We start from the raw sequence: 24,553 nt of genomic DNA, 5'->3' as shown, positions 1-24,553 counted from the left end.
GTTTACTTTAGAAAGGAGACCAATGAGCAGACACAATAAAATACTGAATAGTATAGATAAGGTAGATCGGGTACTATCTCATAATACAAGAACAAGGGGGTGTTCAATGAGATTGAAAGGAAGCAGATTGAAAACTGATACAAGAAAATATTTTTTCACAGGATACACATTTAGCCTTAGAAACTCATCGCCACAAGATATCACTGAGGCCAAGAATGTAGTAGAATTCAAAAAAGGATTGGACATTTATATGGATAACCAGAGTTATGATTTTTTTAAAATCTAAGAGTTTTAGAAGGGGTATAAATCCTCATGCTTCAGGGCCTTTAACTACATACGGGTTTAGGAAGAAACCTCCACAGCTTATTCCATATCTGCCTACTGCAGGGTTTTCTGCACCTTCCTCTGAAATACCTGCCACTGTCAGAGCAAGATACTGGACTACATGCACCCCATCAGTCATATTACATCTGACCAACATTCCTGTAGAAAATACTAATCTCTATCTCTCTCTTGTTGGCTGCTCCACCTGTGCTTTCCCCATACTTTTCCAGCTGCCGTTCCCCACACACACTCCACACACAAACTGTTACTTCTGCAAGCCACCTGCTCCCAATCCATTGGGTCAAATAATCAAGTATTTTCAATTGGTATTCTTTATCTGATTTCTATGAACATCCTTGCCCCGCCCCCATGCTCACACACCAGGCTGCATATGAGAAAAAGAGACAGATGACTTACTCTCAATATAATGAGTGTTTTGTGTTGAAAGTGCTGTGTGTTTTGTATGTCCCCCAGTCCCTCTCCTTGCTAAAGCAGGATTATTACAGGATTCTTCGCCTGTATATACCTGGTCTAGTTTTACAAGTCCTAGATTTTGGCATTTCTGCCACATCTATAGGTAGTAGTGAGAAAGTGATGAAAGGGTGAATTAAGAGCAATTTGGGTCTGCATCTAGACTAGCAAAGAGGCTGAGTTACAGTTCTGATTAGAATCAAAACTTTTCCAAAGTTTGGGGATTTGGTTCAGACCCAGTACAATAACAGACTTAAGAAACCAAGTCTAGATACAGATTTGAACTACCACAATGTCTGGAAAGAGTGGGGTCCAGTTCTGATGATCTGTTACTGTCTAGATTAGAGATAATGCAGAATTATAGTTTTGCCCAAGTAATTTTTATGACTCTGCGGTACTCATACAAAAGCACCATTGTGGCCAACTAAACTACCCAAGGAGTTTTCATTTGATGCTTACTTCCATTTAGCCCATGCAGTCTGAAGGTTACAGAATTTATTATTGATATTTAGTTGTGTGTAATTTATGAAATAAACTGACACAGCAGGATGGCATTGTTAACACATGAGTTAACATTGCTTTGGTTGTGTTTCTCATGTACCATCAAATCAATTTATTTCTGTTGACAGTCTGTATCTTATTTCTATGGACCCTTCCACCAGTGTACATATACACAGTATTGTGCATGTGGAGAAAGAAGCAGATGACTTGTTCTTGACATAATGATTGTTTTGTGTTCAAACTGCTGCATGCTTTGTATGTTATGAAGAAACGAAGATGAATCAATTCATTCATGAACCAATAAAGCTACTGCAGTGACCAGGTCAATTAATTGATAAACTGTCTCTTTGGATCTCTGGCTAGACATGCACATAATCCCTGCCCTGCTTCATGCACCTCTTAGCTCCCCTGCTCCACCATAACCATTAGCTCCTCATTCCTGAATGACGGTGTAAAAATGGTAGGTTTCAGAGTAGCAGCTGTGTTAGTCTGTATTTGCAAAAAGAAAAAGAGGACTTGTGGCACCCTAGAGACTAACAAATTTATTTGAGCATAAGCTTCATGCATCCAATGAAGTGAGCTGTAGCTCACGAAAGCTTATGCTCAAATAAATTTGTTAGTCTCTAAGGTGCCACAAGTACTCCTTTTCTTTTTGGTGTAAAAATGGTAGCTCACCTCAGGTTGCAGCTGGTGAAGCATGGGGGGAGAAAGCAGGGAGGAAGGATGTTGGTTGGTGCAGGAGACCAGCTGGGTTGGCAGTAGGAGGTTACTGGAACATGGCATTACAGAGTGTGAGTGGAGAGAGAGACAACGGGCAAGGTGCAGGAGGACGCTGGATACAGCAGCATTTTGGGAGCAAACCAAGGGGAGGGACTGGTGGGGCTGCAGTTGGAAGGTAGGGGTGGCGGGACAGGTTAGGTGTAGGTGCATCTTGGTGGTGGATGGGCAGGGAAGCAGTCTGGAAGTGGGGACTACCAGCCGTCTGTGCATGTGTTCACCTGAATGGTATGCAGTTGCACGTGCACATTTGCAAGTAAATTTTCAGAACTGAGTTTTGACCTCTGTTTCTGAAAACGTGTCCCTGAAACTTTCCATGCACTCCGATGCTGAGCTGCTTTCCCCGTGTCATGCTCTGCATCATCAGACTGTCTAGAGGGCAGCTGTCTATATGGTTATAGACATTTATTATGTTCAAGATACTGTAGAAAGACTTTTTAGTGATTTACAGTGTAGGCATTGAGACTAGCTCTTATCTCACACTGCAGTTCCCTGTAAATTAGCCTTGTGATTTGGCACTGAGAGATTCCCATTATTACTCAGATCAGATTTAAAGTGTCACTTTTTTTAAACGCTGTCTCAGACTCTATAGGTGGACCGTTCCCGGCTTCCTCTCACCGATGCCACCACAAGCAGAAGCATTGTCTTCCCATCACGCAGTGCGGAGCTTTGTCAATCAGCCCGCTACTTTTCCATCCCCATGCCAAGGGGTCCCAGATCATCATGGACACGGCACAGAAGGCAGTGAAGCGGCAAGCCAGCTTCTGCAACGCCATTACCTTCAGCAACAGGCCTATCGTGATCTACGAGCAGGTCAGGTTAAAGGTGAGTAAATGACTCCTCCCTCATTGCTGTTGTAACATCCTCAAGTACTGTCAGGAAAGACTAGGTGTAAAATATGAGTGAGTTATAGCAAAACTTGTATATAACATAGTTCCCAGAAAAGCATAGATGGGAGTCTGGGGTGAGGAAAGTATGGCTCATGATAGTGAGTATATATCAACACTGAGATAGGTTGCCCATTGGGGAGTCTTAGGTCTAGTACCAGACCTCTTCACACAACGCATAGTCAACCTGTGGAACTCTTTGCCACAGCATATTGTGAAGACTATAACAGGGTTCAAAAAAGAACTAGATAAGTTAATGGAGGATAGGTCCATCAGTAGCTATTAGCCAGGATGGGCAGGGATGGCGACCCTAGCCTCTGTTTGCCAGAAGCTGGGAATGGACAACAGAAGATGGATCACTCAATGATTCACTGTTCTGTTCATTCCTTCTGGGGCATCTGGCATTGGCCCCTGTTGAAAGACAAGATACTTGGCTAGATGGATCTTTGGTCTGACCCAATATGACCATTCTTATGTTCCTATGTTTTCCATCCCATTCCTGGAATGCAGAATCCTAGGCTCTTGGTCTCACAGACCTCATGCCTGTGCCATCCTGGTGCTTTATTAGTATTCTTATTAATTATTTCATTTATCATTGTGTCTAGGGACCCTAGTCATAGACCAGGACCCTACTTTGCTAGGTGCTGTACAGATGCAGAACAAAAAGACAGTCCCTGCCGCAAAGAACTTACAATATGACCAGAGAAAGGTATAGATAGATGGGGCAATACAAGGAAATAATGAGACAATACCGGTCAGCATGACAGGCAGCGCTGTCAGCGCACCAGCAGCCTAACCCTAGTTTAGGTTTATTTTTTTGTAGGCATCGCAGCAAAGGAGAATTTTAAGGAGGGATGTGACAGAGGGTAATATGGTCGCTTTGCCAATGTTTTCAGGGAGCTCCTCCCAAGCATGAGGGGCAGCACATGAGAAAGCACAAATATGTTTGCTTGAAAATGTAACTAGTGGGTGATGGAGACTGGCACCATGGGCCGGTCGGAGGCAGGAATGGACATCTAGATGGCGCATGAGAGATCAGTAGGATGGGTATAGGTCATGAAGGACCTGGAAAGTGAAGACAAGCAGCTTGTGTTTGATGTGATACAGAAAGGGGAGCCAGTAGAGGGATGCAGAGAGAAGGGTCACATGATCAGAGTGATGGGCCAGGAGAATGATCTTTGCAGCAATGGGGATATGAGCAGGCCAAGATTGCATCTGTCAAGGTCAGAGAAGACGAGGTTGCAGAAATCCTACTCCCTCACTGGGACCAGATTGATTCGCCTCCTTTGTGGAATGTGCACTGAAGGGCAACACAGATTGCTCCTTAGGGCTTCTCCTGGAGGACACCACTTCTCCTGGCCAGATATCCCTTTGCACCAAAGCCTTCACTCAAACCACATGCAGCCTGACTTGTAGATCATGTGCTCTTCCTTGTATTGAGAGCCGAAGGGGTTTAGTTACAGCTCTTTAGGGGCTGAACCACCTTTAGGGTACATCCAAAGGCTCGGAGGTTCTTCCTTTCAATTCAGATAAGACCTTAAAAGACTGAGGGTGTCTCTGAAATATCCAAAGCTCTTGGGTCTGCAAATGTGGAACCTGAACTTGGAGCTGAGTGCTTCCTGAGAGGTGCCAAGCTTCCTCATTTATTCCCACTGAATTTAGTAGGAAATGAGAGAACTCAACACCTCTCTGGCTCTGGCCCTTGGGTGGAAAAATCCCTCACACAGGCTTCTATTCATTTTCTGTTTGGTTCTTCCTGCTTCCATGCAGGCTGGAAATGCAGCAGGACTGATCTAGTTGCATGGCATTTTTGGTCGGAAGCTGGGAAATGCAGAGACAAATGACCCTGACAAATGATGAGATGGTTGGGATGGGAGATGAGAGTTAACTAATTATTTTGTTTTTGAAAAACCTCACCAAAGGTTTGCATTTTAGGCAAAGATTGTGGGTCATTTCTATGTTCTGAACCAGTTCTCCTGTCCCTACCTAGGAAGCTCGATGTTTGTATTTGACCATGTATATTAGGATTTTATCTTCCATAAAACGCACATGAAGGATTAGCGGGCAGGACTTTCATCTGTGCACAAGGGATTTATGAACAGGGCTCCCACTGAAAGTAATGGGAATTTTGCACATGAATAATCAACAAGCATAAGCAGAAAAATGCTTTGGGGATTGACATAAATCTGAAGAATGCCTTTGCCTTTCTGTGTCTGTTTTCTGCTGAGTCCATTTCCAGCAGTCTTTCTTTCCCCAAACTGCCATCTCTAAGCTTTTGTGTTTTCTATGTCAGATTCTCACCAACTTCTTTTCTATGCATCAAATCCTGCAGCTCCTCCTGTTCAGGCAAAACTCTCACTACAGGACTGAGTGAGGGGCTGTGGGATTTGATCCTGTTTGCCAGATGTCATTTCAGAATTAGTCCTACACCCTTCTCTGCTGCTCTAAGTCTTCTAAGAAGCCCAGAGGGCAATGAATCCAGAGTTGTTCGGCAGGCCAGAGTGCCAGCAAGTGAAGATGTCTGGTGTGATGTGGATCTGTGTTCTGATGGAGCTTCTCGGAGGTGGAATTCCAGGCAGTGGGTGTGGCTCGGGCTAGAGTTAGTGGATCTGTGGAGGTGGGATGTAGGAAGCAGCAGCCCCAGACTGGGATAGCTATCATGGAACACCTTAGCTACTGCTTGACAGTCTAGGCATAGCAGAGGCCTGTTCCCTCCCCATCCCACGCCCTGTGGACCTTCCAAGCCCGTCAAATAGGGGTGTTTGCTGAGTAGAGGATTTGGCCCATCATTAATCATTGCCTTTTTTTTTTTTAAGCAAAAATTAGTGTGTTTGGGTGTCCAGCCATGCAAATGCTCGGTAGGGTGTACACTAGATTTTAACCCTGATACTACCTATAGTTTACCTATAGTTAGCCTGTGTTGGCAACTGGTTATTTGTAGGGCTGATGAATACAATGGGACATACTCCCTATATCGCCATATGAATATTTACTTGGGTAGCATGTGATTAGTGTAAAATATTGGCAAGAGATTGTGTAGCAAGTTGTACAATGAGGCCATAATTATCTAGGTTCCAGGAGGATTTAGGATTTGCAGTGAAATTGCTGCAATAAATAATCCCAGTTTTTCAGCGACGAATGGACTTCTGTCATTTCCAGTTTATATAGTTAATGTAATTAAATATGCTTTATTGCATTTTGCTGCATCCAAATCAGCTACCGTAGGGCTGTGATGTCATCCCATCTGACAAGCTAAGCAGGCGCCAGATTGTTTTTTACGTAGCTGGGAGACCTCTTAGGAAAGCCTTAAGGTGCTATAAGAAGCAGCAATGGTTTTCAGTAGGCACCCTGAGTCAAGAAAGAACCAATGCCCTAGCACAGTGCTATGGGCTGCTGCAGGTGCCGTCATTCATATGAGATGTAAAATCCTCTGACCAGAAAAGATTTTTTGGCGCGTCTGCCAAGAGTAGGTTTGCTAGGCAGAATGTAATTACCCCAGAAATGGAATTTAGTTCGTCCGCCAGGGCTAACTATATTCCCCCTGTAGTTTTAACTTGATACAGTCTCTTTTACTTTGTTTTAACCTTTTCTGCAGTGATGTGTGTGCTGTTATGCAGATGCCATGTCCTACCCAGAAGTGGCAAACATTTTTAGTGTTGGATTAAATTATTCTAGAACATACAGGACCCAATCCAGTGGGAGCTGAGAGTGCTCAGAACCATGCAGGAGGCCTTCAGGGTGGCACGGCATGGAGCTCATAGCCTGTAAAGTGCTATTGGAATGCAAGATGTTCTTATTGCTGTTATCTTTGCAGATAACAAAGAAGCAGTGTTGCTGGAGTGGGGCTCTCCGCCTCGGATTTACTTCCAAGGATCCCTCCCGGATTAATCCTGACACATTGCCAAAGTATGCTTGCCCGGACTTGGTTTCTCAGAGTGGATTCTGGGCCAAGGCCCTTCCAGAAGAGTTTGCAAATGAAGGAAACATCATAGCATTCTGGGTGGACAAAAAGGGCCGGGTGTTTTATCGGGTCAATGACTCTGCTGCAATGTTGTTCTTCAGTGGGGTGAGGATCACGGAACCCCTGTGGGCTTTGATTGACGTGTACGGACTCACCCGTGGGGTGCAGCTATTAGGTAGGTACCTTTCTGAAAGTGCTATTTCTTGACTTGAGTGCTTAGAGTCTACATACCTATGTTCTACAGCTAAGAAATGAAGCTGGACAAATCCCAGTGATAAATTAGCCAGGTACTGTCTGTCCAGTAGATTTAAAAAAAATTCCACTCACTGTACCAAGTCTGCTGTTGAGAAAGGAAAAGGTTGTTAAATTCCATCAGGGTAAATCTTACAATCTGAACCCATAATAGTGTGTTTAAAGCTAAGCAAACATTTATTATAGGAGTGGGAGGGTGGGAAACAATAAATCACGAGCAACTGTCAGTAAATAAAGGAATTTCTGCCAAGAGAACTTGCACCAATGAAACTACGTTGGTGCACGTGCTGCAGTGTGGAATGTACCTTATAAAATGTCCTCTATCTTATTTGCTTTCCCAGTTATGTGGTGGGGAAATGCATTTTATTGCTTATGTGTAATTCCTTCTCTGATGGCAATACCATGATTCTCTGGGTGGGTAAGTGGGAGATTTATAGCTCATGCCATCCACATATTCTGGGATAAGCAGTTGTTATGTAGTGGAAAACATTGTTTTCAAAATATTAGCTCAAAGGAACTGGATCCATTCTCTGGACCCAAAAGATTGGAAACATGGTTGGGGGTGTGGTATGAGAGGTGCCGAGCAACCTCATCTCTGAATGAATCCAGTGGGAATTGTGGAAGTTTGGCCCCCTCAAGGAGGTGATCAGGCTCCAAGTTTGGAGACCCAAGAGCTCTGGACATCCCAGCTTTGAGGGTCTTTTCTGAACAGAATGGAAGTACCTCCAAGGATCCTGTTTCAAGAAGGAGCTAGATTAGTGAGGAACCAAAAACTCAGCAATGAAAGCCAAAGGGCATAGCAGGGAAACAGACTCTAGCGCCTCAGCATATAATGCTGGCTGCTTGGGCTTTGTTTTCATTAGGAAAAGCGTTGTGTGCTTTATCTGTGTTAACTAACCTGTGGTAACTGGCATGAGGTAAAATCCGATCGAAGACAGAGAGTTTGTAGTTTTAACACAAGTTAGCAGGTTGAGGTAAAGCCTATGGAGAAGCCTAGGGTTTGCCCTGCTAACTTGTGGAAAACTACAGACTGCCTCCAGTTGGATTTTGCCTTGTGTTAGTTATCATGTGTTAGCTAATATGTGGTAAGAACATGCCTTTGCTGCTAGTGAAGACACACCCTCAATGTTCAGTCAACCCTGTTTCTGACAGCTCTGTCTGCTTCCTGCATCACTTGTTGCTACTAAATCAGGGTGGCAATATGGCTGTAGTGATGTACCACAGTATGGAAGCTAACACTGAATTCATGATGCAAAGGGCTTGTTTACACAGTGGGATAATGTGCTTTAAGGAGATTTCTGAAGTGCACTAATGTGTTACACACTGGTCTGTGTAGACCCCGTTGGTGTGTACTCAAAGTTCTCTACTGCACTTAATGTAGTACTGTTTCAAACAGCACCAACAGTGTCTACACCCACATTATCCCACTGTGTAGACAAACCTAAAGAAACTCATAGCTCTAGGATCAAACTATGCGCACCATTTCCTTAAAAATAAAAAACTCCAAACCCTCAGTCCCTTGGCCCGCGCCGCTTCCTGCAGCCCCCATTGGCCTGGAGCAGCAAACCACAGCCAGTGGGAGCCGCGATTGGCTGAACCTGCGGGCGCAACAGGTAAACAAACCAGTCCGGCCCGCCAGGGGATTTCCCTGAACAAGCGGTGGACCGGCTTTGAGAACCACTGCATTAAGGCATCTTTACGCAGCACTTCGGTTTGCCTCAAGAGTAGAAGGATTTATGGTTTGTTATGAATCTGCTTGTGCACCCATGTCATATTAACTGAAGTTGGGCCAAGAAAGTGGTGATTGTATGTGGAGCTAGAGTTGTCAGCTTTAGTCTGAGGGTTCAGATATGAGGTAGTTTAGAAGTGGCACCCAAATCTTACAAGCTGTTCACTTGAGATTTTGTCTCCCAAGATGCCATCCCAGAGTGGATCCTTGCTAAGGTCAGCCACATCCCTCACTCCAAGCTAGACATTTGTTTTCAAAATACCCAAAGTGATGATCTCACATTTTGTGTTTCCCCTGTATTCTGCCTTACCCTTTTCACTGTCTCTTTTTGCCTTTGAATGCCCTCAGTACTGAGAGCTAAGCGGGAGCAATATTCAACTGAAGACGGGCCTTGCCCTTGTCAATCAGTGATCCATCCCTGGTGGGGCCAGCTCTGCTGTGCATGTGCCTCCAAGACTCAAATTCAGGCTCTTGCTGACCCAAACCCTTCGAATGAAACAGGCTGCTTCCGAGTTTATGCAGTTGGCTCAGTGCTCAAATATATATTTATAGCACGTTGCTGCAGACTTCGGTGTGCTTTAATCCCAACAACTGTGCTGAAGCGTCTGAGTCTTGATTCCACACTGTGCAGCACTGAAATGCATGCAGCACCTAAAGTCTTACAACCTACCATCTCTGTATACCCACTGCAGATCTTAAATGCTTATTTTAATACAGGCATCTAAACACATAGCACAGGCCAAACTTCTCCAAATTTCAAGGGAGCTGAGATACAGAGCTTTTGATTTTGAGACTCAGTTCTATCTTTAATATGACCTAGCCACAAATAGAAGGGCAAATCCTGCCCCCAGTGGCTCACAGAGGTCTCACTGGAGTTAGTGGAAGCCAGGTGTGTACATTGAAGGGAAGAAATTAGCCTGTAAGATACTCGTAGATTTTAAGGTCAGAAGGGACCATCATGATTATCTAGTCTGACCTCCTGTAGGCAACAGAGTCTCACCCACCCACTCCTGTAGTAGACCCCTAACCTCTGGCTGAATTACTGAAGTCCTCAAACCATGGTTTAAAGCCTTCAAGTTACAGAGAGTTCACCATTTACACTAGTTTAAACCTACAAGTGACCCATGCCTCATGCTGCAGAGGAAGGTGAAAATCCCCCAGGGTATCTGCCTGTCTGATCCAGGGGGGGGAGGGGGGGGCGCCGAGGAATTCCTTCCTGATCCCAAATCCATTACTTTTTTCCAGAAGGAATATTTGCTGTAGAATGCCTTTGTCAGTGTGCCTCAGGGCAGGTAGAAGACCTACCCCATTATTTGTTATGTTGGAATTTATGTTGCCAGTTAAGGTCAATATGGCTCTGCAATGTTTTTGTCCCAGATGCCTTTTTCTATGACCTCTCAAAAAACAGAATATTTGTTAGGAACTGACAATGTGTCTGTGAGCTGAGCAGTTGCCCTATTTGTGTGGCCAGCCAGTACTATAAGGAGAAGCAAGTGGTGCGGTGGTTATATATAATTAACAGCTTATATTCTTTTTAATCTCTCTTTATATGTATTTTAACATTTTATAATTTTGGATTTCGTTTTCTGTTTTATTGTAATACATTTCGTTTTTGCACATGGGCGTAAAGCTAAGTCGCTACTAAATAACTTGACGGAGCTGACCGTTCTAGAACTGCAGTAGAATTACAGATGATGCGGGTAAACAGCAGAATCATAGTCCTGGGAGTGCAAAAACAGCTGTTCTGTGGCTATGTGGCCTGGGGAAGAGGATTCCATTCCACCCCAAGTACAGCAGAATTCCCTGTACTGGGGAGAGGATTTGGCCAACAGTGTTTCCAGCCCAGCCAAACCAGGATGTACCTGAAGTCTCATGAGAGCACCTTTTCCAGGGATAATCTAACTTTGCCAAGACTAGCTTTTAACACCTGAGGAGCACTGCTCTGTTTTCATACCATGCCACCACCACAGTATCTGAGTGACTGTTTTTCATTTTCAGTCAGTTGCCTTCTTATTTATCATCAGTTTGCCAGAGAAATGTTGTTTTCCCCCCCAGGATGGGATTTAACCTGCAAAATTGCACCTGCCCAAGGCTCAGGATAGGAACAAATCAGCCGTGCATCAGTGTAAGGTCCCAGCTTTCCAGTGGAACACACAACATTTGCTTCCACCGTCAGAGAGTCACAATATATCAGAGTTTGAAATTGTAATGTTGTTGTTGGTTTATATTACAGTAGTGGCCGAACCAAAATTGGGTCCCCAGTGTGGTAGGCAGTGTACACACACGCAGTGAGACAGCCCCTGCTCGAAAGAGTCACACATCTCAATAGACAAGGCAGCCGAGAGGTGGCAGGAGGACGGGAGCAGAGAGGTGAAATGACTTGTTGGAACTCACACAACAGGTTTGTTGAGCAGGCATTACAACTGACTCTGTCCCTCGAGGGCTGCCAGCCTTCCATCGCTCCCTCTACCAGAATGTCCTCTCCAAGCACATCACACCATGACAAACATCCACAACTAACCCTGCTAGGAGATGATAGTTTGGTAAAGGTGTGGGGTACAGGGAGTATTGAGGGGGACAGCGGCAAGGCTGCAGTATGTGGTAGTTACGGTAATGGTAAGGTGTGTGTCTGTGGATGAAAGAGAAGAGGGTGTGTTAGGTCACTTAACTTTTCATTTCCTTGCTCTCATGCGTTTCAGTCAGGTATGTTATGTCTGTAGCAACCCTAACTGCTTCAAACCCATTTTCTTTATATTACTATATTTAGATACGTGTACTGGTATATGCACGTACATAAAAGTGTGATTGTATATGTATTCTTATAGCATTATATATAGCTAGAAGCAAGTTCTGTGTGTCACATTATTTGGGAATCACAGAACTGGAAAGGAAAAAAGATCCTTGTAACAAGGTTCTGTTAGCAGCTATAAACATAGTCCCTTTCGGGCGTTAGCATCCTGGTTACTTCAATAACACAGGGCACTGGGTATAGTTAGAGTAGGCAGCAGCGAGGTGGTCTGATTGGATTTGAAGGGTTAGTGGGGATCAGCTGCACCTGTAGGGAATTTGATGAGTTAATGAGGTAATTAGCTCACCAGCTGGATAGCTAGGAGAAGAACGCAAATAGTATAAAAGGCTGTGGCAGGGAGCAGGAAGAAGGCCCTGTCTATCTGCTGCCACGTTGTGTGAGTGGAGGCAAGAAATAATAATAAGTATTAAGGAAGATGCTTAGTGAAGGTAGCTGGTAGTGCATGTGTGTTGTTTAATTACCAGGAGGGCTTACCAGCCAAGATGCCCAGGGCTGGAGGAGGAACTTGCTTACAATCCTACTTTGAGCTTTCTATCTATGTTCACAAGGTATCAAACCTTAAAACTTGAACTGGTCTGTGATGGAAAGTTACCCATTGTGGGCCTCAGGCCAGTGTAGAGGTGGGAATTAATCATTTTGTAAAAGAGGAAGGAAACTTTTTTTTTAATCGCAGGCTGACTTTTAAACAAATTAATTCCAGTTGTAGCAAATTGCTCCAGGATTTGGGATGTTAGAATAAGTCCTGAGTGAGATGGATTAGTGTGGAATGCAGGTGACATGGTTAAAGTTGCATGAAAATGTAATTTATTACATGGGTCTGCAATTTTATCACACAGGTATTACTAACATGTATAGGCAGTATGGATGAGTGAATGTAAAACACATTTTCTTTCTTCAGCACCCCCAGGAATCTATTTCTGTTAATATCCTAACATAGACAAATCATTGCTCTTCCTATGTTGGTTCACAATAAACAAGGTATTTGGCTAATCGAACATAAATGCAGTATGTTTTTATAGTGTATGATGTGAAAAAGGAGCCATGAATAATTTAACTTCCCTGTAGACTATTGTGGCAATCTGATATAAAAGAATAATATGTGTTTAACCGGAGTCCTAGCTAATGAAAGGAAAATATACGCCACCTGCAAACAGTCAATTGTCAGTATTATTCTGCATCTGCTAAGGAGATAGAGAATTTAAATTGCTTATAAAGTTTTATTGTCTGTATGCTGTTGTCCCTATGGCAGCTCCAGGAAGTTCTCTAACATGGTTTAAAATGTGACCCCAGTTTAATAAGTAACTCATCTGTTCCTGTTTTAATCAAAAGCACTTTGCATGAAGGCTTCTGGAGGGACATTCATTTGTCTGTGGTGGGTGTCCAGAGTTTCACCTGAGGGCCAGAGCCTTCAGTATTCTAAAATTTATCTTCCCTCCATCTCTCTGTCTGCGTATAAGATAGATCCCTGGAGGCTGTTGCTTTGAACAGGCCAGAGCTCAGTTGTCCTGCTGCTCTTTACTGGCTCTGTGAATGCCTTGGGTTTCAGTTTCCATTAGTTTTGAATACAACCAGCATTTTTATTGAGGACCACCTTTGTGGCTATGTGACAGAGTGCTGAGCATCAGTCACTGTACCAGCACTCTGACCACATGATCACCCATTAAATCAACCAGGAGTAAACCTGAGGAGCAAAGCTCTGCCAAATTGGTAGATTGGGGGTGGGGGGGAGAGAGCTACAAGGCTAATTAATCCATTAGCCCAGAAAGTTGAAAAGGCCTGTCAAGGTTCCTCCCCCACTCTGAACTCTAGGGTACAGATGTGGGGACCTGCATGAAAACCTCCTAAGCTTACTTTTACCAGCTTAGGTTAAAACTTCCCCAAGGTACAAATTAATTTTATCCTTTTTCCTTGGAATATCCACTGCCACTACCAAACTCTAACTGGGTTTACTGGGAAACGTAGTTTGGACACGTCTTTCCCCCCAAAATCCTCCCAACCCTTGCATCCTACTTCCTGGGAAAGGTTTGGTAAAAATCCTCACCAATTTGCATAGGTGACCACAGACCCAAACCCTTGGATCTGAGAACAATGAAAAAGCATTCAGTTTTCTTACAAGAAGACTTTTAATAGAAATAGAAGTAAAAGAATCACCTCTGTAAAATCAGGATGGTAGATACCTTACAGGGTAATTAGATTCAAAACATAGAGAATTCCTCTAAGCAAAACCTTAAGTTACAAAAAAGACACACAGACAGAAATAGTCATTCTATTCAGCACAGTTCTTTTCTCAGCCATTTAAAGAAATCATAATCTAACACATACCTAGCTAGATTACTTACTAAAAGTTCTAAGACTCCATTCCTGTTCTGTCCCCAGCAAAAGCAGCATACTGACAGACACAGACCCTTTGTTTCTCTCCCTCCTCCCAGCTTTTGAAAGCATCTTGTCTCCTTATTGGTCATTTTGGTCAGGTGCCAGCGAGGTTACCTTTAGCTTCTTAACCCTTTACAGGTGAGAGGATTTTTCCTCTGGCCAGGAGGGATTTAAAGGGGTTTACCCTTCCCTTTATATTTATGACAAGGCCCACGAAGGAAGTGCTTAATGGGGAAGAGACAGGCTCGTAGGCTTTTGAGAGCTGGAGCCAGGAGACATCTTTCTGTCTCCCCCTTCCTTGGCTGAGTAAGATGAGCTAAGGAGTGTATGCTAGTGGAAATACAGATCTGCACAAGTTTGTAAGGGTGGTGGAAAGAACACTGTAAATAAATTGCACCAAGTGTTTGACCAGAAGATGCTCTTTGAGTGGTGTGTAGCTAGAAAAGAGATGGGAGCAGGACGATGGCCTATCGGCCTAGCACTGTGAAATACTTAGAGAAAGATAAGTCTGGTCTCTGCTCCAATGAGTTTACAATCCAAGTGCCTGATCCTGCATGTCTTCTGTGTGTACTGCTTGCATTGGCTTCAGTGGGAGTTCTGCTATTGAGAGGTTCCAAGGTTTGCCATTAAATTGGAAAGGATAGAACATTTCAGATGCAGAATACAACTGAGATCACCAATGGAACAACACTATTGACTTCAATGGATATAGGGTAAGGCACTGACTAAGTGGTGTAGAGATCACAGGGGTTGTCTTTATTTATGGCCATATTCTGCCCTGTTTTACTTTGCAAATATTCCCATTGCTTTCAATGGAACTACTCCTGGGATAAGGTAAGGTGTTTTTAAATGTGAGAAATTGTGACAGGATCTGGCACATAATGAATTGTAGACAGTTTTAGTAAATGAGCATTCCCCTGTAATGTATTCAACACAAATATTGCGTGGTGGAGGTGGTGTATAGGAACCTGGAAGTGACGCTGACTGTGGATAAAAGTGAAGCTGACTGGTTTGTGTCAGGTGTCCAAACTGAGAGAAATGCAGAAATTAACCAAGCAGCATAACTGGTGGAAAAATAAATTCAGTGTTTTAAAACTCTCTCAGCTCAGAAAATTCGAGGTGTTGTGTCTTACATGAGAAATAATGTTTTTTTTTTAAATAAGATTTTTAACGTCTCAAAGTACAAGGAAATATTATAACTGTTTGTGTGTGTGTTTAGTAGTTCAGAGATTCTGACGCTACGATCATGGATACCAGGATAAGAACCAAGATAGGTAATAGACTATCAGGGTTGGAAGGGACCTCAGGAGGTCATCTAGTCCAACCCCCTGCTCAAAGCAGGACCAATTTAATTGGGGACTGGTCCTGCTTTGAGCAGGGGGTTGGACTAGATGACCTCCTGAGGTCCCTTCCAACCCTGATATTCTATGATTTTATGATTCAATCCCTAACTAAATCATCCCAGCCAGGACTTTGTCAAGCCTGACCTTAAAAACCTCTAAGGAAGGAGATTCCACCACCTCCCTAGGTAACCCATTCCAGTGCTTCACCATCCTCCTAGTGAAAAAGGGTTTCCTAATATCCAACCTAAACCTCCCCTACTGCAACTTGAGACCATTAAGTCAGGAAATCCTTACTTGAAGCCTGGTTCCAAGGCCTGGTTCTGCTTTCAAATATACTGATGTAAATTCAGGGTGACTGTCTGACTTCAGTGGAATCACTCTGGATTTACAGTGATGCAAATGAGAGCAGAATCTGACCCTGAGTTTGTATTCTGTCAAAGCTGCTGTTTAGCCCAATTCTGAGCACCTGCAGCTCCCACTGACTTCCTCTTGGCCTAGCCTAGCCTAGCCAAACATGCCAAGACAGTTGTGATTCAAAGAACCAGCAAGGCAGGTTGTCCTCCCATGTATCAATGGTGTGTTAACCTTGTGAGTGAGAAGATAAGCCACTTCCCAGGAGTGTGCAAGGCCACAACTGATCACAAGGGAGTGAAAGTGCAGCTTGCACTGCTCTCTATCAGATGTAGACCAAAAACATTTAATTAAGGACCTGCACATACTAATGTCCATGGCAAAACTCCCATTGACTTCAGTGGAAACAGGATTGAGTCAAAACCAAACACTGTCCATTTCTATAAAGTGAGAGGAGCGTGGTGGCATCCTGCCTGGGTCCTGCACATAGTACGTTGTGCTGCTTTCTGAGATACTGAAGTCCCATTCAGCTAGGTTGAGACCATGCTAACAATACAGAAGTTGCCAGTTGCCAGTAGTTATGGCACGTTTTTCAGAAGAGAAAAATTCTTGTCCACATCACTCAGGAAAAATTGTACTTGAACCCTGCCACATTTAAACAGCATTGTAATCAGGATTGCAAACCTAGTATTTCAAACTATGCTGTGACAAGGCCTTAAACCAAAGCATAGGCTAGAATTACTTTTTTCTTTGCTTACTCTAAATGAATGAATCAGATTGGAATTTTCAACCCAAAATATTCACTCTATCCCTCAGTCATAAGTGGCTCTTTTGTAATGTGTGAGAAGTACAGCTCATTATATTCTGGGTTTCTATATAAATAATATTGTGAGATTTGTCTAGATAGAAATTGCCTGGACTTGACTAACGTTAGTTTAAAAACTGAACAGTTGCAGCCTGGTGTGTAGACCAGGCCTTAATTTGATGTCTCCTGTCTTTGGACCTAATCGTGGCCCCCATTGAAGTCCATAGGAATTTTGCCATTGACTTTGAAAGCAAGACCTAGCCTTTATGGACATAAAATCTCAAGTCTTGCCTCCAGGTATACTAGAAGCTTTCAGATGGCATCATAAAGATTTTCTTTTTCTCTCCATCCATCTCAGATTCACTGTTTACTTTTAGTCATGATCTTCTGCCAGTTTTCTATATTTCCCCATTTTATTTTTGTCACCCCATCTCAAAAAAGATATATTAGAATTGGAAAAGGTACAGAGAAGAGCACCAAAAGTTATTAGGGGTATGGAACAACTACCATAGGAGGAAAGATTTAAAAAGGAGTGTTAATCTTAGAAAAGAGATGACTATGGTGGCAGGGAGGGAGGGATATGATAGAGGTCTATAAAATCATGAATGGTGGGGAGAAAGCGAATAAGGAAGAGTTGTTTACTCCTTCACATAACACAAGAATTAGGGGTCACCCAATGAAATTAATAGGCAGCAGGTTTACAACAAACATAAGGAAGACTTCTTCACACAATGCAATCAACCTGTGGAACTTATTGCCAGGGGATGTTGTGAAGGCCAGAGGTATAAATGAGTTCAAGAAAGAATTAAATGAATTCATGGAGGGTAAGTCCAGCAATGGCTATTAGCCAAGATGATCTAGGATGCAACTCCATGCTCTGGGTATCTCTCTAAAACTCTGTCTGCCAGAAACTGGGACTGGATGATGGAGGCGGGGGGGGGGGGGATCACTTGATAATTGCTCTGTTCTGTTCATTCCATCTGGGCCACCTGGCATTGGCCACTATCAGAAGACAGGATACTGGGCTAGAAGGATATTGGTCTGACCCAGTGTGGCTGTTCTTGTGTTCTCATATAGCAGGATAAGTGTGCATATCATGTCACAAATAAGACCTGGGGCCTGAGGATCCTACTGTTGATTGCACTAGTTTTACACCAATATATCTCTACTAATTCCTGACTTACACCGATCTCAATGAGATCAGAACTGGGCCTATAGTTTCTGCTCCAAAAAAGTTCATTTTTCTGCTCAGTTCCCACCTTCTCTAACACCTACCAGCACCAACAACCATTGTTCTCCAAAGACTTTTCAGATCAATTGTTTGTGTAACCTAGAGTACATCCCAACACTGTTTGTTGTGTGCCTCCAACTCCCAGTGGTGATTGGGAGATTCAGGCCCTACACTCTTCCCTATTGTTCCTAATGTGCTCTTCTGCCAACCTTACATTTTCCCCATTTATTTTATGACGTACGGTAAAAATAATATCCCGGGTATCAACATGTGCTGTGTAAGTGCTGCTGCTCATTGTTATGGAAATTATTAAAAGGACATTGTTAACGTAACTCTGTTTAAAAAAACATTTCCTCGGAGATGGCTTTGTTACTAATAACATCTCCAGATTATTAAAACAAAAAGAATATCAGGTTTACATTTTACTTTCATGCTCTTCATTTTGTATTGTATTTTATTTATTTTGCATTTCACTCAATCTTGAGCAGTGAAAGGAGACTGGTTTGTTTAATTTTTGCTTAGTCATTTTCAATTTATGTTTCTCATGTACCATCATAATACTGGTTTTATTTGGGTCTCAGATACATTTAAAAATAACGCATTTCTAGTCCTGTCAGGGTTCGTTTAAAAAAAAAAAAGCTAGTAAATTTTGAGCCTGTAACTAAGACTATAGGGTTTGGCAGTTCAGAACAGATTGTTGGCCCATGAAATCCAATATCCTACCTCTTGACAATGGCCAGCACCTGAAGTTTCAGAAGAAGGTGAAGACCTCATATTATACACCTAATGGTTACAGTTAAGTATCTTCAGAAAATAAATTATAAAATGTTTAAGTGTCCTACTTTCCTTTAATAGGAAAAGAGCCTTTGGAATCAAATAATCCTTCCTCCATGCCTGCATTATGTCAGCACACACTGTAGTACTTTTAATACAGGGCCTTGTCTGAATCCTTCAGGTTCGTTTTACAGCTGTGCACTTTCAACTCTCTTGGCAGTCTGTGGAAGCTGAGAGCACCCAGAACCTTGTGGGATATGCCTACAGTGCTTATCAGAACCAGGAGGAGGATGGTGTGATAAATGCATTTCCGTAGCTAATTACATTTCCACCCCCATTTCATGAATTTATATTTTCCTTCTCATTTCACACACTTTTTCTATCACCTATTAGCAGCAACTGCAGCTGCAGGCAGGCATTCTCCAAAGTCTGTTCATATATGTCAGGTGAACTGGTTTTGTTAACCCAGAATGTTTGCTGTGAAAACATGTTTGCAAGTAAAAAATCCGTGTCTCTTTCTGTTCCTGGTTCCACACCTGTTCTGTTCTGGCTGCAACTAGCAAAATATATCTGTGAACTTGAGTATATGTCTGTGCATGTAGCTGGCCTTGATGTTACCTTCTTTCTGAAAAATCTCGTGTTGTTATTATTGACATTGTATGAGCTCTAGATCTTGACTCAGTACTAGTGCAGCTCTGACAGATAGAAGGAAATGACCCTAATATGGTGACAGAGTTCAGTGCAGTGCTAGGAAGCAAATGGGAAGAAGGCTGAAGAATTGGAAAGTGGTCATGGAGGAGCTACAAGAATGAGTCAAGTTCTGGAAAACGTGCATTACAAGGAGACACTTATGAATTCAATCCATTTAGCTTATCAAAGGGAAAGTTAAGAGGTGACTTGATCAATCCATCGGTAGTCATAGTGTTTATTAGATTATTTATTTATTTATTTATTTGTATTATGGTAGTAAGGATGGGAACTCCAGTTACAGATCAGAGCCCAGTTATGCTAGGCATTGTACAAACACAGAACACACACAGCTCCTGCCCCAAAGAACTTACAATTTAAGTAACCTACACAAGGAGAAAAAAGCTGATACTAACAAGCTCTTTAATTTAGCAGACAGGTGCATAACAAAATCCAATGGCTGGAAGCTGAAGTCAGAAATATTCAAACTGGAAGAAAGATGCATGTTTTCAAGTGAGGGTAATTGACAACTGGAACAGATTACCCAGGAATGTAGTAAATTCTCCGTCACTTGGAAAATGCCAAATCACAATGGGATGTCTTTCTAATAGGTATCCTGTAGGACCTGATTTCAGTGCTTAAGCATGTACCTGTCTTTATGCCTGTGAAATTATGGGACTACCCATATGCTAACATTAGCTATTTGCTTGGATAGTCCCATTGACTTGCATGCTTAAAGATGGATACGTGCTTAAGTATCTTGTTGAATCAATGTCTAGTTCAACTACAGATTATTGAGCTTCAAGCAAAATCGCTAGGAGAAATTCAGTGACCCTTGTTATACAGAGGGTCAGATTAAATAAGCATAATTGTCCTTTCTGGTTTTAAAAACTATGGCTCTTTAGAAGTAAATCTGGAGGAGGGTGAGGTTGTATGGCACACAGGGTGTCAAGGAGGATGTTCCAGACTTAGGTTGGCATGAGAAATTGTGAAGAATTGTTTGTGGGATAAGGAGACCAAGGAAGCCCCAAGACGAGCAGAATTAGCGGTATAAGGCATGAGCAGGCTAGTAGGGGGCTATTAGAAAGCAAAAATAGGCAGGTCTAAAGCTGTGCAAATGCTTGAAGGAGAGGAGGAGGAAACTGAGTGGAAAATCGATATGGAGGGAGACTGGAACTCACTGCATATGCTTAAAGAGGGTTGTATGTTTCAGCATGTTGGATAGACTTGGGGGAGCCCTAGAGTGGAGCTGGAGGAGCCTTGAGAGGAGGAGGAGGAGGAGAAGTTGTCCTTCCATTGGTGTACATTTTCCCCTGGCGACAGATGGTGCGATCCTGCACCAAGAAGGAAGGAGAGATCGTGTGATGGGGAAGGCTTGAGAAGGGAGCCACAAATACAGAAGAGCAGGTGGGACCTCTAAGCATCAGTGTCCGAGCACTGCTAACAGAAACAGAGAAAACAATGGCAGTGACTGGGGGTATGTCTACACTAGAAACACCACCGTGGCACACTGCCCCTGGGCTGCTGGAGTATAGGTACTTACTACAGCAATAGAAGTGTTATTTCCATCACTGTAGTAAATCAACCTCTCCAAGAGGTGGTAACGAGGTTGATGGAATAAATCTTCTATCAATCTAGCCTTGGTCTATACCGCAGTTTAGGTGGGCTTAATTACATTGCACAGGGCATGAAATTTTTCACAGCCCTGAGTGATGTAGTTAAGCTGACCTAACTTTGTAAAGTAAACCAGCTCTCAGTCTGTGAGGAGTGATATTCGAAGCCGTCCACTCAAGAGGTAAGACAACATGTTGAATCGGTAGCCTCAGCTACCCGACGTAACTCCTGTGCATGAGCAGACTATTTTAGCAGGTCAGGTACATCATACGGACTCCATGATTAACCAAGAGATCATAGAAACACTGGAGAAAACTGACAGCAGGAAATGTTTGCGTCGATATGCTTCCTAAACTGAAAGTAAAGTTGGTGTCTGTCGTAAATGAAATAACACTTGTTTGTCTTAAACATACATCATTCAAAGGTTCCTTTTACATTGCAGCTAATTTCTTCTAGAGGTCTATTGCTAATGCTAAACCTTAAAAAATATCAAAAGGAGCATTTTAGATAAGGAACATAAACAGGATTAGAAGACTTGATGAAAGGAAAGGGCAGATTTAACAATTGTATTGGGAGCCGCATGTACTCCACAACTCTGTGGTTATGGAATTTGCTGCAAATATATTGGTTGTTGCAGAATTGTTTTGTACTCTAGATCCCAGATTTTCATTAAAAAAAATTGTTTCTAGTGCTCTTGGCTGCAAATCAAACCTTGAAAACGTGAACTGAGTGCAAAGCAGTGCAGTGTTGTCTTCCTGAGGAGTTGTTCACACAAGAACATCAAAGCAAATTAATTGGAATTAACTAAAAAGGTGTCAATTTAAAGTGATTTAGTTAAACTGCATTAAACCGCTGTGTGGACATTCTTATTCAGAATCCGTGGTCTTCATTTAGTTTAGTTTAATTTAAAAGTGAATTCAATTACACCAAATGATAAACCAAATCAAGGTCCCTTTGGTTCTGAGTAAGTGTTTCCACATGGGATTAATGCGGTGAACTAATTTGCCTTGGGATGTTGTGGAATCCCCATCATTGCAGATTTTTAAGAGCAGGTTAGACAAACACCTGTCAGGGATGGTCTAGATAATACATAGTTCTGCCATGAATGCAGAGGGACTGGACTAGATGATCTCTCAAGGTCTCTATGATTCTATGATTAAATTCACACCTTTAGTGAATCACAATTAACTTTCCAGACTGTCCCCAAGTTTCAATGGGCTGCTAAATATGAACTCTATTTCTGACCATGATAATTTAAATGTCAGTATTGTATGAGCTCAAAATCTTGTCTCTCTCACCAATAGAAATTGGTCTCTCTCACCAATAAAAGATATCACCTCACCTAACACTATATTTCATTGTTGGTCATTTTAGCATTCAGACTTTCATCTAGTATTTGTTCTACAGTCCCTAATTCTCTCCCCGACCGCCTCAGGTTCCAAAAGTCCCTAATTGTTGATGCCTCCTCAGCTCATCCCCATTGGCAGTTATTTAATCACACTGTTATTTTTATGGTATATTTAGTTTTTTAATCTTCCTTGACTGTCGTCAGTCTTTCCAGTCTCATAATTTTATTTGCTCCCTTAATGCAGCCTCCATGTCCTGCTGCCATTCTAAAAATGCTGCTCTGATGTTGAGATGTTAAATCTTTTCCAGTTTTATGACGAGAATGAATTCAGCTTGACACATCCATGAAAATCTGATTTGATTCCTTGGGGGTAATCTCAATCACAGTCCTTGATTACAAATAAGCATGAGTCAGAATTTCCCAGGTTGTTGTTCTCTCAGGAAGCTGGATTGCAGTGCTGCTCACAGATTTAATATCCTTTCTCTGAATCTCTGATGAGAAAAAGAGTCCGTCAATCCAGGTTGCTGTGATTTTGTTGGCTGGTTTTTTTAACAGCCGGTGGTTCAGATGAAAATGCAGATTTCACACTGGAGTATCTTTAAAATAAATAAAAATCCAGTCTCCCATGAATCTGCAGCTCAGTCCCAGCCAGCAACGTAGCCCTGAGATGAATCCAAAAGCAAGAGGTGGCAGGAGTCAATTCTGTGGATATTAAGCAATCTTGGGATGCAGATGGGAAAGGACCACAGTGGTTTTAATGAGTTTTAATGTTTGAGAACATAGTATTAATGGATTTCCAAACCTATTGCATCATATTGATCATGTCTGACAAAATATGCTGTCTCTGCTATTTGTAAGGTCTTTATTTGAAAGCATCACCCCAGAAGCAGCTCTCCCTAGAGTTTCATCTCTCATGTCATTTGCCCATCTCTTGATTTATCTAAAACTAGACTGGAGAAAGCATAGGAAAATACATTGCATACAGGATCCTCCTTGTACAAACTATCTCGTAAATAAATATAGATGCCAAAATATCTTGCCTTGAAGCCAGTGATCACATTGGTTGATCAGTGGGAGAGAACCTGCGACAGTCCTATTCCATTCGTGGTGCATCTAATAGTCCTGTTGACTTTGAGAGATTTGCATGTGCAAGGCAGGCAGGATTGGTCCCAGTGTTATGCCCCATAATTTGCTTCAGCATAAATTTTGGGTAAATAATTTGGCATTTTCCAGCAGAACGGAGACCATTACCGTTAGTGCCCATGATAATAAATTCCACGCAGAAAGTTGTTACAGTTGCAAAATGAAAAACAGAGCAAAGAAGTGGAGAGAATATTTCTAATGAAACCATACAGCAGTACACACCAGACACAGGGCACTCTCTTGTGGCAGCTTTTAGAGAAAATGGGTTCTTTAGCCTGCCCCCATGCCTCCTCCTTTGGAGTCCTCCACTTCACAGCTCAGCGGAGAGAGCGTTTGTTGCTGCTGCTGGGACACTGTAACGATACCTAGCTCTTACATAGCACTTTCCAGCCGTAGATAATAAAGCACCTTACAAAGGAGGTCAGTATAATTATCCCCATTTTATAGATGGGGAAACTGAGGCATGGAAAAGTAAAGCAACTTGCAGGCTGTCTGAGCTCATGACTGGGGAACAGCCTGAGCACACAGTTCCTATAAGCCTGCACCAAATAGAAGGATTGGCCACAGCCCAAAGTGAAGGAAGTTGCTGAAATCTAGGGCTAAGGAGCTAAAGTTGGCGGGGCAGTTGAGAGTGTGACTGAGGGGGGGGCCGGGTTCCTTGTAGACATCTGGGGTTTATTCTGTACTCTCACTGACTTCTTGTCAGTGATACCAGGATCCTGTACCCGTGAATAAAGGCCTAGGGCTAGAGCTGTGTGTTGAAGCAATTCCTGATGGAATTCCTGCCTCCCCAAAGGTGTCAGAGTTTTTAACACCCTCGCGGAGAGGAGAGCCCCCACCACACTTTATATAGCCACAGCCAGTTTTTTATTATTTATTTTGCATCGAGTCATCCTGGGCGCAGGGGAAATGGGTGTAAATTCTGGGTATCTGGGTGTATGCACAAGATAACCTCAAAGAAGGTTTGGTGACTCCAAAAAAATAGCTTGAAATCCCATCAGATGAATAGATTTCAGGATTGGGGGCAGATGGGAGGTTAACAATGCTCATCTACTCTGAACCCCTTGCACCCACCAGTTCCTGCCCTGATACCTTATGATTGAACTAAAGACCCAGACCTATTTGGTGCAATCAGGAAGCTTCTTTTGAAGCCATTCTGCCAATCCACTATTC

General features: G+C 42.7%; 1 protein-coding gene across 3 annotated transcripts in view; it reads left to right on the top strand.

The window, feature by feature from the left end:
- NEURL1 (neuralized E3 ubiquitin protein ligase 1) overlaps positions 1-24,553 on the top strand; it is a 282,729-nt gene that overhangs the window by 179,270 nt on the left and 78,906 nt on the right. For all 3 annotated transcript variants that reach the window (XM_075131090.1, XM_048856167.2, XM_048856168.2), the window contains exons 2-3: positions 2,657-2,898; positions 6,775-7,096. In XM_075131090.1, the coding sequence (XP_074987191.1) occupies positions 2,657-2,898; positions 6,775-7,096 (564 nt within the window). The remainder of the gene's footprint in view (positions 1-2,656; positions 2,899-6,774; positions 7,097-24,553) is intronic.

This window comes from Caretta caretta, chromosome 7 (genome assembly GCF_965140235.1).
Source record: "Caretta caretta isolate rCarCar2 chromosome 7, rCarCar1.hap1, whole genome shotgun sequence".
NCBI lineage: Eukaryota > Metazoa > Chordata > Testudines > Cheloniidae > Caretta > Caretta caretta.
This window is presented reverse-complemented; position numbering and strand designations above follow the sequence as displayed.